Genomic DNA, 14415 nt, shown 5'->3' on the forward strand with positions numbered 1-14415 from the left:
TTGCATTTTCATTCAGACCAATGCGAAAAGACCAACAAGTGGGCGGACAATATGCTAATGGTTGACGTCAACATAAAACGGCTTGGGATTTGTTTTAAAAATGACTCGTTTCAATGATTCAGAGTCGGCCTTTTCTAAAGACAATAACTTTATACACAGTGCACTTTCAGATTAAAAACTTTGCAGGATGTTTTCATTCATTCAGAGCTGTGTTACACACTGCATGAAAGGTAATCTTCAAGTCCATAATAGGGGCACTTTAAATGATGTCAATGAAGAAAAAAAAAAGATTTATTCACATTATAAATATGTCACATGGACCACTTACATATGTTACATACTAAGATGATATACTGTATGATATACTTTCATGGTGCTTTTTTTTTGTCATTTTAAAACTTAAATTCATTTACTTTCATTATGCTGAAAAGATAACCAGGGTATCTTTTTGAATGAATGAATGAACACACACAGCATTGTTATTGTTAACAAAAAGTAAAATTAAAACTATTTAAAATGTTAATTTGTAAATAAAAAATGTTAATTAAAATAAAACTGAATTAAAATAAAATATAAATATTATTAAAAACAAATGCAACCTGCCCTGACAATCAGACTCCTGGTCCAGTGTCCTGTCACATAATTAATTTTCATGAGCAAAGCTAATAAGTTTTATATTTTGTCCCCCACTACTCTCCTGCATAAAATGCTGTTGAAAAGAGTCGCCAGCAGCTCAGAGAGGTTCACACATTTCAGATAAGGGAAACTGCTTTCCAAATGCTGTGGAAAGAGGTTAAACACAATTAGAAAACAGATTACCACTGAAAAAAACAAACAAGAATGTGTCCTCCAGCCGCAGACGGATCTGTACTCTGTGTCTGAGGACTGAGAAGCCTGAGGACACCCACATATTTATTGTGAATGCTAATGATATTTCTTACAGTTTCTGCTACTAATTAATTCCACTGTAATAAGGAGAGAAGGACAGAGATACTGTTGTTGTTTTTGCTGGCTTGTTCTTTGCCTCTAGTTGTTTGGACACATTTCACAATGGTTTAAATGTTTTTGTGCTTTGGAAAGAGTAATTAAGTGTGGAAAACCCTTAAAAAGGTCACATTATTTCACTTTGATTCACACACACACACACACACACACACACACACACACACACACACACACACACACACACACACACACACACACACACACACACACACAAGCCCGCCATGTTTGTTTTGTTCTTCACTGACTTCTGTTATTTTTACACTGAGAGAATGATATTTTCTTTCCTCTACCTCTAAATCTACCCCTCATATAAACCTTTCTGCTGTTTTACTTTCTCATTAAGACATTATTTAGTATGTTTACTAAGCCGTTTTCTTCACAGAGAGCGAACATTGGCAGGACCCCACGGTGTAGGTGATTTCAGGTTTTACTGTCCTTGTGGGGAGAAAACCTGACCCACATAAACACCAGCTACATTGTGCTGGATGACCTTTAACCCCTGGTCTCTACTGAATCATTAGAGATGCATGAGTGGTTGTTCATCAATATCACTGATTCTGTTTTGTGGGATCTATAGGGAATACGGGTCCTCGTACACACAGTTTTTTTGTGTCTCGGTTGTTCTAACACCATCATGTTAAAAGGCTTTTAAAATGATCACAGCCATATGGTGTATTTCATCCATTCATGAGTGCTAATGTGCAAAACTATTTACAAACAGTGTTACATCATATGTCAACCATATGTACATTTAAAAGAACAACCTGCAGCTGTAGTGTTTCATACAGTGTTTAACATAACCGCAAGAAAGTAGGCATTACAGTGATTTTACCACATTTAAAGGGGCAGTACAACCAAAAAAGAAAAAAAAAGAAAAGAAAATTGTGTTATAGTTTACTCACTCTCAAGTCATTCCAAACCTGTATGATGTTCTTTCTTTTGCTGAACGCAAAAGAATGCATTTTGATGAATGCTGGTAACCAAACTGTTTTGGGTCCCCACTGACTTACATGGACAAAAAATAAATAAATAAATATATATATATATTAAAGGTGTTCCAGCTATATTTTAAAATTTGCACTTCGTTGTGTTGTGATTTAGGGTTAATGGTTTTGTCCATAAAATTACTGGATAATGTACTGGATAATAGCAGAAATGCAAGTTCAAAATTAATTATTAATTAATAAAATTAATATATACTATAATAGTATATAAATAATACTACAATAACACTGATGCACAGCCAATTTGGTAATTTCAACTAAAAAGAACAAAATAATGTTCTGTTATTAATACTGCTGTTATTTTACCAAAATAACAGCAGTGGTATCAGAGGTGGCTTCTTTAACTAAAAAAAAAATAAATAAATTAAAAAGCCTTCACCGAGGCACCAACTCATAAGTTCCAAAACATTCATAATTTACATTAACCATGATAAAAAAAAAAATAATTAATTAATAAATAATAAAAAAAAAAAAACTTTGTAACTTGCAAGGAAATATTTTCTTATATGTTTATGATCATGGAAACTTGGCACAGTTTGGAATTCAACCGATTTTCTCAAAGCTAATTATTGAGCCAAAAAAAGTAGTTGCAGTTTGTGCTGTTTTGCTCTAAGCATAAGTGCATGAAAGATCATAAATGTGGCATTTATGTCTAACTGAAAAATAACCTGCTGATGTTGCTTAACTGGTACACTGTAATTGGTGAGGGGGCGTGTTCTTACCCTCAGCAGGGGCAGAGATTAAAGGGCCAGGTTCCTCTGGAAACGAGCAGACAGCCAATTGGAGGAGAGCAAAGATCCATAAGAAGCAGGGGGTTAGGGTCGCCATGGCAGCGACACACCGGAGCTGTGAAGGCAAGAATAGAGAAGTGATGTTAAGTTATAAAAACAGTGAAAAAAACATACTACAATGCTAATGAGCTGCTTTGACGTTCACTATCTGAATAAGCAACACCCTTTCGAGTCCAGAATCATAAGCAGAATGAATCCTCATAAATTATTGATTTGAAATGCTATTTATAAGTTACACAAAAAAAAACGTTTTCACATGAAAGCATGAGAGAACTGTTGCTAAGCTAACAAAAATTGCAGTGCGACACATAAATATTGCATTCAGTTGTGTATTTTAAATTGAAAATTGTCCATATAAATCATATAGCTTTGATATTGAATAAAATATATTCATCATCTGAAATTTATAAATATATAATTTATAATATAAATATATAATCAACATTTTCCTCTGTCAGCCATCTTGGTTGAAGCATTAAAATTACTAACTGGAAATAAAAAAAATAAAACTGAACTAAAACTAAACTTAAATTAAAAATAAATTAAACCCAAATAGTAATACAGTATTAGCATAACAAAATTACAAAAATAAATAAATAAATATCAAAATTACTAAATATAAATAAATAAATAACAAAATTACAAAATAAATAAATAAATAAATAAATAACAAAATTACTAAATAAATAAATATAATAAAACTAAAATGAAAATTTAATAAAACTAAAATTCAAAATATTAATAAAAACTATTAACAGCATATAAATAATACCATTTGGATAAAACTGAGCTTGTCAAAGAGCAACTTATTTTTTAGCTAATGCACTTTAAACACTAATATATCAAAAATCACAATAAATAAATGATTAAATAAATTACTGAATTAATTCATTAATATTTTTATTATATTAAAAAAAAAACAAAAAATATATTTTATAATATATTTAATTTATTTATTAAATAAAAAATCAAACCAAAACAAAAACTCTTATTCATCAGTTTGGTCCTGAAAAATGGTGTAGTTACAACATCAAACAGCAGGAGGGAACTGGTTCACGCTAACTAGCCAAACATTGATTATGGCCAAAAAAATTTAACATTACTTTCCAGTTTACTGTTGGAACAACTTTCATGTAAGAAAAACACCAATATTATGCCTAAAAAGTTGCCTAGGTAGGCAGCACATCAGAATTTAGGGCTGAAAATATAAAAAACGAACAGTCTCTGAAAATATACAGGCAAAAATGTTTAATGATACAAAGGAGTATTAAACATCTCGAGTGTTCGACATGCCTCATGCCTTCAGTGACTTCATATAAAAATTAAACAAAATGCACAGATGACTCCACATGAGAGTGAGGCAAAACAGAAGCTGTTTATTATTTAACATTTTACATTTATTAGGGCACTTTATGAGGAACAGACTGCTTACAAAATCCACAATACCTGTCTGTAAAGCAAAACAGACTTTTAACAGGTGTGAGTGTAAGTGGGGCATAAAACTGTTTAACAAAAGCTTTCATCTCCGACAATCAGTTCTTCCTTCAGACAGAAAGCAGATGAGAGTCGTGAGGGCTTCTCTTTCACAGACAACCCTCAATTACTGAAGAGACCCGAGACCACACACACACACACACACACTGCAATTCATCTTCAGCACCTTTTACATTGAGTCTGTGGAGGAAGGAGTGGTCTGTGGCTTTAGCAGGAGGACGAGAATGATGCCACCATCTGCTCTTTTCTTTTCCACACTCCTTTTTTCATCTGTCCTTTTCTTTTTTTCACTCTGCGTGATTGCTGTAATTGAGTAATTTATGAGAGCGTGTCAGGCCTCCCTGCTGCTGTATATTACTGACACAAACACACATGAGACAGGGTGAACCACGGTCAAGCTACATACATCACATAATCTGAACAGCCTCGCACAACCAGACTTTTGACTATTGGTATAAAGCAAATATAGTTGATTTTTTTAGTGGTCGATGAATATCAATGAGAATCATATTTAAGGTGTAGAAAGATCCCAGTCCGTTTGAAATCAAGAGGGAACGCTGAAGAAATCAATGGGATATGTGTTTAGAATACAATACAGTTCAAAAGATTTGGGGTTTGTAAGTGTTTATGCTCACCAAGGCTGTACTGATTTCATTACAAATACAGTCAAAACAGTCATATTGTGAATATATTTTTATAATTCAAAACACCTGCTTTCTATTTGAATATATTTTGAAATGTAATTTATTTCTGAATTTTCAGCATCATTACTCCAGTCTTCAGTGTCACATGACCCTTCAGAAATCATTTGAATATGCTGATTTGCTGCTCAAGAAATATCTCTTATTATTATTATTGCAGAAAATAGTTGTGCTGCTTAATATTTTTGTAGACACTTTAATAATTTTTTTCAGGATTGAATGAACAGAACATTCAAATGAATATAATTTATTTCTAATTAATTACTTTTCATCACTTTTCATCAATGCCAGTGTTAGTTCAGTATAATTGAGATACAATAATGTTTTTATTAATATTGTAAATTATTTATTTTTTTATTTAATTTTTTTAAACTATTTTTGAATTTTCGTTTTCATTTTTCAAGTTTGTATAATAGCAGTTAAAGTTTTCTTTATTTCAAGTAACTGTTTTTTGTTTGTTTGTTTGTTTTGTTTTAGTTTACCATAATACCCTGGTCCTTGGTGAATAAAAGTATTTAAAAACTTGTAATTTCAACAACATAAACAAAACAGAATATACAGTTGCACTCAAGGATGCCTCATTTACTTCCTCCTAACTTCCTCAAACAAAAAAGCCAGCCAATCGGATTTGAGTTTGCAGTTTTCAGTAATATTTATGTAAAACTGTAAAAAAGTAATGATGAATTTCATCATTAAAACCTAAAATTCTGAAGTGTTTTAATGACAGAGATGGTGATCGTTTTGCCTCAGAGGATTTGTTTGAGACCTTTCTCAATTATCCCTTCTTCTGCTTTCAACAGGCCTCCAACAATACATGCATTACCACTTAAATGAGATGAAACAATGAATAATGTAATTAAGACATCCCTCAGGATGACGGAAATAAAAGAGATGAAAAACTAATTGAAAGAACTCTAGATGCCTTTGGTTTTTAAATTAATAGTGGCCTTTTGAGAGTTTAAATTCATAAGGCAGAAATGAATCTCAATGGTATTAGAGAGAGACGAGTGACTCTGTTAGTCCATTAGCACACAGCGCACACACACAGACACAATGTTTATCCACCGCACACATCAAACAAAGAACATTGTCAAACACATTGCTTTAAAGAGGCCACATCGTATACATTTTTTTATATACAGTGCCCCTTGCAAAGACAAATATCACAATTACTGCTGCTTACACTTGAGATTAGGGATCTGAAAAAATCACCAACCCTAGGTAGTAAACTTCTGTGTTGTTTGTGCATTGTTTGTGCTACGCTCATGAATGTTGCCTTAAACTGTGCACGCAGCTTGTTGAAGTGAAGTGTCTTTTCTAAGCAATCAGACAGAATAGTCCACCCAAAAATGAAAATGTGTATATATATATATATATATATATATATTATATATATATATATATATATATATATATATATATATATATATATATATATATATATATATATATATATATATATAGTGTGTTCACGGTGTGTGTGTGTGTGTTCATTACTGTGTGTGTTTTATTATTTTAAGAAAATCTTACAGATCCCAAACTTTTGAATAGTACAACAAACTGTTTTACTTTAAAAGAGCCAGGAAATCCGTTTTCCATGTTATGACCCCTTGAAGTTGAGAATCAAAAATCGTATTCAACAAAATGGTGTGTGTGTGTGTGTGTGTGTATGTGTGTGTGTGCATGTGTTTCCAGGCTGTTTATAAGGGGCACTAAAAGGACAAAAGCACTGGTAGGCATACAGAGCTTCTAAATGCTTCATAAAGAAACCATTCATTGTCTAGAGCCTTCAAAACTGCTCTCTCTCCCTCCCTCTCTCTCTCTAATCTCCTTCATCCCCCCGTCCCACTCCAGCTTGAACCCCTGTGCCCGAAGGAAAGGTCAGAGGTCAGGATAGGTATCCCCCCATAGGGTTTTGCAGCAGAAAACATGTCTCTAGTACAGAACGCGTCTGTAATTTGGTTTAAGGAGGTCGTGACCGAGCCACAGACACATTAAGTTTTGTGATAGCTCTAAATTAAACCTAATAGGCAGTGATACCACCTCAATTGTTCCTTGTTAATGGAACACACACACACACACACACACCTCACAAATTTTCTCGCTTCCTTCCTCTCTCACACACTCAAGCAACAAGGCCTGAATAACACAGGAGCGGTCCAAGTCTTTGTTGGCAGGCTGACGGTGCTAACAGCCGTTAAAATGAAATGCTTTAAACAGCAGTCAGAGACACAGCGGATGGAAATCCCTCACAGATGCCCGTCCAAAGAAAATGATGTCCAAAACATTTAAACAATGACTGGAATGTCATTGAGGCCAAGCGTACCTATTGTCCACAAAAGTCTAACCCACAAGTGCCTTAATATTCACTGCACCTGGTCAAAGTAACCTGACAGTGAATTACAAAACACATAACATAAAGAGACCGTTCTTATATTATGTGTTTTGTGGTTCACTGTCAGGTTACTTTGACCAGGTTATATGCTTCCCTTTAGTAGATTATATATGTTGACCCTTTATATATGTATACTCTCTTTCTCTCTCTCTCTCTCTCTCTCTCTCTCTCTCTCTCTCTCTCTCTCTCTCTCTCTCTCTCAGTAAAATACATGTATAATGTTACAAAAGTTTTCTATTTCAAATTAATGCTGTTCATAAATTTCTTTCAATTTATCAAACAATCCTAAAAAAAGCATTATGTTTTTCACATCAAATATAGATCAAGAGAGTGCATATATAAAATATGCTTATTTTTTTTAAGTAAAAAATTTCTTAAAGTGCCCATATTATGGGTAATGAAAGGTTCATATTTTGGTTTTGGGAATCCCCAACAAGAGGATGACATGCATGCAAGGTCAAAAAAAAAAAAAAAAAAAACATTCATTGTCTTATAATATGCATTTATTTTTTACCTTATTTGCTCAACGACTCCCAAACAATTAGTTTAACGGTTAATTTTTCCAAACCCCTCCTTTGCGTGATGCTAATCTGTGGTGATTGGTCGATTTCATTTTCATTTCATCATGCCTGTAATGCCTAATAAAGCAGCGTTTGTGAGCACAGTGCTGCTTTGTGTACAGCGTTACCGGGGAAACTGCTATTTTTAATCGCTCCTAAAGCGGCACCTAGTGGCAAAGAATGAATTTGCATTTATATTCAAAGACCAATGCGAAAAGACCAACAAGTGGGCAGACAATATGCAAATGTTTCATGTTGACGTCATTGACGTCGTTTCAATTAATCTGTCGAATCTTTCTTTTAAGAAACAATAACTTTATACATGGTGCACTTTCAGATTTAAAACTTTGCAGGATGTTTTCATTCACTTAGAGCTGTTTTACACACTGCATGAAAGGTCATTTTCAAAAATCCATAATAGGGGCACTTTAATTCAGTGCCAAAACATATTAAGCTTCTTTGCCATTTACTTAACTGTACTGATTAAAACATACAGTATTAAGTTTTCAGGATTTGTGCACTTAATTAATTTTAATTCGGTAATAAACTCAATTAGATTGAAATTTGTTATAAAACTGCATACATGCAAATCTAAAAAAAAAAAAAAGATATTCTGGTGTTTGTTGTTCAGGCAAGTATGAGACACTAATGTCATGCTCCCTTTAGAGTGCTCACATCAAGAACCCTTTGTAATGTGGAATGTGTTCCAAATCAGTCACTTTTGAGGTTCTATTTCAGTTAGGCTGCCTTAGAAGACAGCTGCCAATAGACCTTCGTCGGGTTAGCACCATATTTGATTTTTGACAGAAATTAAATTACCAACAAGGCTGTGAGGAATATACTGTGCGTTCAATGGATTGTACTGCTGTATAACAACATACCAATTATTCAGCTGATGAAACATCTTCCCCCAAAAAACATTTGGCAGACAAACACTTCATAAATCAGTCCCGAAAGTTGTGAGATGTGAAGATTATGTGATCTAGGACACTTATACAGGTTGTGTTTTCCTTTCCTTTCCTTCATACAGCCTTGTTTTCATCCAATATGGCGTCTAACCGGCCTAAGGTCTATGCACCATTATGCACTAAGGTCTGGCACCATTTTTGAAACAAAGATATTAAAATATCTCACTATACTACTGTTCTATATTTCGTGTCCTATAATACATGATAACATCTGAAGATAGCCTAGAAGGGACATTTTAGGGGGTGCATAGATAAACATTGCTGTGCCCATGCTGTCCAAACATTTCAGCAACATTAGTGTACTCACTCAAGACCACCAAATTAATGTGATGTATTGGACCACTTTATCTCTAAACTCAGCTAAAACCAAATAAACACCTTAAAAAATGCCACAGACCAAATATATTTTTATCAACGCCCTGTTGATAATTACAATGACCTCCTTCTAGCCACTTGCATAGCAAAAGTCTGAAATCTTCCAAAACACGTCTCGCGGGTCAAAAAGTCGAACCCCAACATTTGTCAGACAAATAAAACAAACCATGGCGACTGGCACAGCGACACCGAGAGTCGGATAGTGTTCAAACACAGACCAGTAGACCTCGATATTTTCCTATCAGGTCTCTTGAGGCTTGCTTTCGGGCCTCCATAAATACACACAGGATGTCACATCTCAGCAGGGTCTGTGCTATCTCTCGGCGAGCTTCCAGCCTTTGAGTCAGTGACCTCTTTACACGGTCTGAGGTAAGTGAAGTTTAACTCTGTAGAAACAACCGCAGCTTTGTGTTTGATGGAGAACGACAGGAAAGAGAAGTAAAGGGCCTCATTCTTGTTATTCTAATGAAGGAATAGTGCATGGAATGAGATGACGTGGTGAGATATCATGGATGAGGAGCAAAAAATGAGAGACAAGATGATACAATGCTGCTGATTTGCTCTGTTACATTATAACCTTTGAATCTATATATTTGAAGATGGATATCATCGCTGATAGTAGATTTGTATATGTTCTAACCAGTGTAGTATCAGAAATATTGAGGCCTCTCCGTGAACCATGAGATGCCTGTTATGCATGGATGGAATATTGCTGATGGAAACAGGCGAGATTTTTTACTGGCCAATTTATCACTCTCTTAAGTACTTTGATATTGATATATCACTCTAGATTTAACCATAATGTAATTGGTTTAACCTTACTGGTATAACCTGCAACATTTAACTATAATATAATTGGCTTATAATGTTTTGTGTAATGTAAAAATGTAATCTAAATCTTGATACTTGTTTTTAGTACAATTACACATAGTCATACAATATTTAGATTATTATTAATATACTATTAACATATAAAAGTACCAATTATAGAATGTTAAAGAATCTATTATTAGTTTTGCATGTTAATTTCTCAATATTTAAATATTATATATATATATATATATATATATATATATATATATATATATATATATATATATATAATATATATACTGTATATATACTTTATACAGCAAGGAAGCATCAAATTGATCAAAAATGACAGTGGAGACATTTATTCTATTTCAAATAAATGCTGTTCTTTTGAACTCATCCACAAAAATATAGCATGAAGCACAACTGTTTTCAGCATTGATGATAATTATAAATTTTTTTAAAACACAAAATCAGCATATTAGAATGATTTCTGAAGAATCATGTTACACTGAAGACTAGACTAGACTAGAGTAATGGCTGCTGAAAATTCAGCATTTCATTACAGGAATAAATTCATTTTAAAACATATTCAAATGGAAAACAGTTATTTTAAATTTTAATAATATTTCACAATAATAAACTGCAAGGTAACTAAATAAAACAATATCAAGAGACAGAAAACACTCAATTTCACACCCTCAAATATAAATTAAAACTGAAAACCTGAACTGTAAAGTGGTTCACCCAAAACTACAATTGCGTCATCATTTCAAACCTCTCTTTCTTTTATCCTTAAACATTAAAAAACTTTAAAAAGAATATTCTTGACATAAAATAGCTGAACATCTTTCTTTCCACAGTAGCATTTAAATCTCATTTACACTTTTTAGGTGTAATAGCTCTCTAAATGTGTCCAAGGATCCATTATGGGTGTTTAGAAGCAGATTTATTCTGTAATATATTTTCCAATATGAATCATCAGTGTTCAGAATTTTAAACGCTGTATACGATGTGCTGATTGTGATGGGCACATTAGAATTCTCTCTCACACAGGTCTGTCACCTCCAGCTGGAGTCCAACGGGACTCACTCAAATTAGTCAAAAACGGTGAGTCATTGAGAGTGATACATCCATAAACACAGATGAATGGATGGATGGATGGATGGATGGATGGACAGAGAGGGGAAAAAGCATTAGGAATTGCTGTCCATTTTTTAGAAAACACCACATAAAAGTCCAAAAAACTTTACAATGCTTTTATCATGTTTTTAATGGTGCTTGCTAAAGCAAGGCTATTACTATTACCATACTTTAAGTTAGTCTTCTGAACAAACCCCTAACCCTAAACTTGGTATTAGAGTCCAGTACCATCACTGTACCGTGGTAGCTCCTCAGTAGCTTCAAGTCAAATAAATGTGTGCATGTGTACATCATTGCTCATGTTTTCATACACAAAGACACTAATGAGGCACCTTGAAATTAAGGGGAAAAGGCAGCGGCAAACTCATCAGTTTTTCTGCCGAACGTGCTGTCTCTTTCTCACGTACACACATGAAAATACTGTTTTTCTCATTAGCATACACTAAACGTATACAACAACACAGTGTTTCACCTTTAGCTTCTGACTGCTGTTGGAATCCATTAAAACCACATAGAGCTGTAACCTTCACACACACAGACACAAACTGAACCACAATTGTTGCCTATTTTAAGATTTTAAAATGTCTAAACATTTTCTAATTTGCATCACTCTTGATAAAGAACGCAGCAGACAGCTACTTTCTCATATCTGTTATGATTCATAACTCATTGTCTAAATTTATGCAATGCATGCTCCTCTATATTCAAGAAGAAAAGCCCAAGTCTCTATACAGGCTTTAATGTGGCACAGATATGATGTATGAAGTCATTTTACAGCACAGCGCACAATCTAAATCACAGTGTCTTATGTAAACTTCTTTAATATAGTTTATGTAATATTGGACTCTCAAAGCACATCATAATAACTAGCCTGTCATTTTATGTAGCACATATGTGAGAAAAACACAATAAACATTCACAGCAGAGAGCGACTACTGCAAACTTCATGATAAACACATTGTGGATATTAATCATGACTGCAAATGCACAGAACAGCTGCGTATACTTTTTTTGTATTGTGCACGTCTAAAAAATATCTAGAAAAGCAGAGGTAAAAGGTAGAATGAAAGACATACAGAGAGAACGATAAATTGATAGACAGACAGACATTAGACAGATGACAGACAGACAGATATCAGAAATGACGACAGACAGACATCAGAAATGTTGACAGACAGACATTAGACAGACGACAGATAGAAAGACAGACAGAAATACAATAGTAAAGAACTTAAAGTCAGTTTTCATTTATACTTCTGCATCGTTGTCCGTGTCGACGTGCAGTACACATTCAGACCACTAGTCTGCAGTGTCCACGGGCATGTTGCTGGTATAACCCACAGTACCACGGCAAAAGCCGAAGAAAAGCGGCTCGTAAGAGAAGCATTATAGCTGTGACGGCGGCAAATAAATATCAAATCATTAAATCATTTTTTAAAACTACAAAAAGGAGACAACAACGGAACAAGAGAATATGGCATTCTTTCAGTCTCCACAAGGACTTGTACCATGGCAGATCAACATTGTTGGTCGCGGACAACTAGTGATGTGTAATGCTATTTAGTATAATAAATGATAAGACACTTGTTCTTTGCTTTGTTTTATTTTATATAAGAAGGTGTAACATTAAAATATATTAAAGTGCACATTATAAACACACACCAAACTCAAGTACTGTACATATGGAGAGAGGGGTTCTAGCAGACCAATCACAGCGCTTGCAGTCCGCGTAGAATTGACACGCTGTTAGATTTATGGAGAGGTGCGCATCAGGCTACGCCATACTACTAATAGCCTACAGCGTAGCTACGCGTTGGTTCGACGCAGAAGTATAAACTGGGCTTAATAGAGGCAGTTCACAGTATCCACAGTATCTACACCCTCACACTGTTCTAATTAGAGCCCAGATCTCTCCTTACATGACTTACTAAAACACATTGACTTAACATTCTCATTAGAATGTTTATTGACTAATCTGTTAAAGTTAGCATTAGCATTTGCGTTAGTCAGGGGTCCCCGGTGATTCTTAGCAGACCGTGTTTAGCCTAGAAAGAAGCGCAAGTTTTTAATCTCTGCAGCATTCAGCCTTTGATCTCGACTAAATCACTGCACTCCCACCCATCATACTAAGATGCACGATATAACTAATGGAATAGAGAATGAAAGAGACGGGGATTGGGCCAGGAAATACACGTTTGTAGCTGCTTTAAAGACACTTGTAAGGCTTTAGCAATTTCCTGAGAGACACGTCAGCTGGAACATCATTTTAATGGTTTTTCGGAGTCCTCTGTGGGATGGGATGTCATCCAGTGCTCCTTCCAGTGCGCTAACATCAAGCTTTACCTGTGTCATTATAAATTTAGCAATGCAGTTGGTCGCAGCACCATCTGAATGCTGTATGTCACTGCACACGGGTTTACAGCCCACTCAGCACAAGGTCTTGAAGGACAGACAGTAAGGAAATGAATCATGGACATTTTGATTGAGTCAGCTGGTTTTTGGGGGCACGGGGGCACATGCTAATGAATAAGAAAGAGCAAGACACAAGATATCAATGTTACAGATTTAGATGATACCGAAACCACTTACATTGATCCAACACAGAAGCTGTTGTAACTGCATCTTACGTAAAAATGAAAGAAAAAGCAGCCTATTTTAAGTCCAATCAATCTCAATTTTTCACAGCATTGCACAAACAATGTGGACATCGTGTAAATGTACAGAGTGTTTTATTTCAGGAAAACAAAACACTGCTTACCAATTATGCAACCTCATCCGGATAATGTGGCATGGCACAGGAAATACAATAGTAAAGGACTTAAGGCCATTTATAAAAATATATCATGGTAAACAATTTTCATCAAAATTCTTTTGTTTTAACAGTTGTTATCATAAAGCAAGATGGGATCTAATAACCATGGTATTTTTGTATGGTAATGGTAATTGTAGTTGCTATGGTATATTTTGATGAGGAAAACACATGAAATTTGTATTTACTGTTGTATTCTCCAAAGTACACCATGTATATACCTTATTTTCTATACTAGATAAATATGGTAATGATTGAATATCATGTAAAAATCCATGATATCACTGAAATGTCACTGATATCTTATATTCTGCATTGTTATTGATAACTAAAACTATTAAAAACAGTTTTCGGTAA

General features: G+C 34.3%; 1 protein-coding gene across 1 annotated transcript in view; it reads right to left on the minus strand.

The window, feature by feature from the left end:
* The window catches only part of LOC109089842 (semaphorin-6B-like), a 111874-nt gene that overhangs the window by 50943 nt on the left and 46516 nt on the right, over positions 1–14415 (minus strand). The window contains exon 2 of the mRNA XM_042711907.1: positions 2732–2855. Coding sequence (XP_042567841.1) covers positions 2732–2837 — 106 coding nt within the window. The 5' untranslated portion in view covers positions 2838–2855. The remainder of the gene's footprint in view (positions 1–2731; positions 2856–14415) is intronic.

The sequence above is a fragment of the Cyprinus carpio genome, chromosome A2 (genome assembly GCF_018340385.1).
Source record: "Cyprinus carpio isolate SPL01 chromosome A2, ASM1834038v1, whole genome shotgun sequence".
In the NCBI taxonomy this organism is placed as follows: Eukaryota; Metazoa; Chordata; class Actinopteri; order Cypriniformes; family Cyprinidae; genus Cyprinus; species Cyprinus carpio.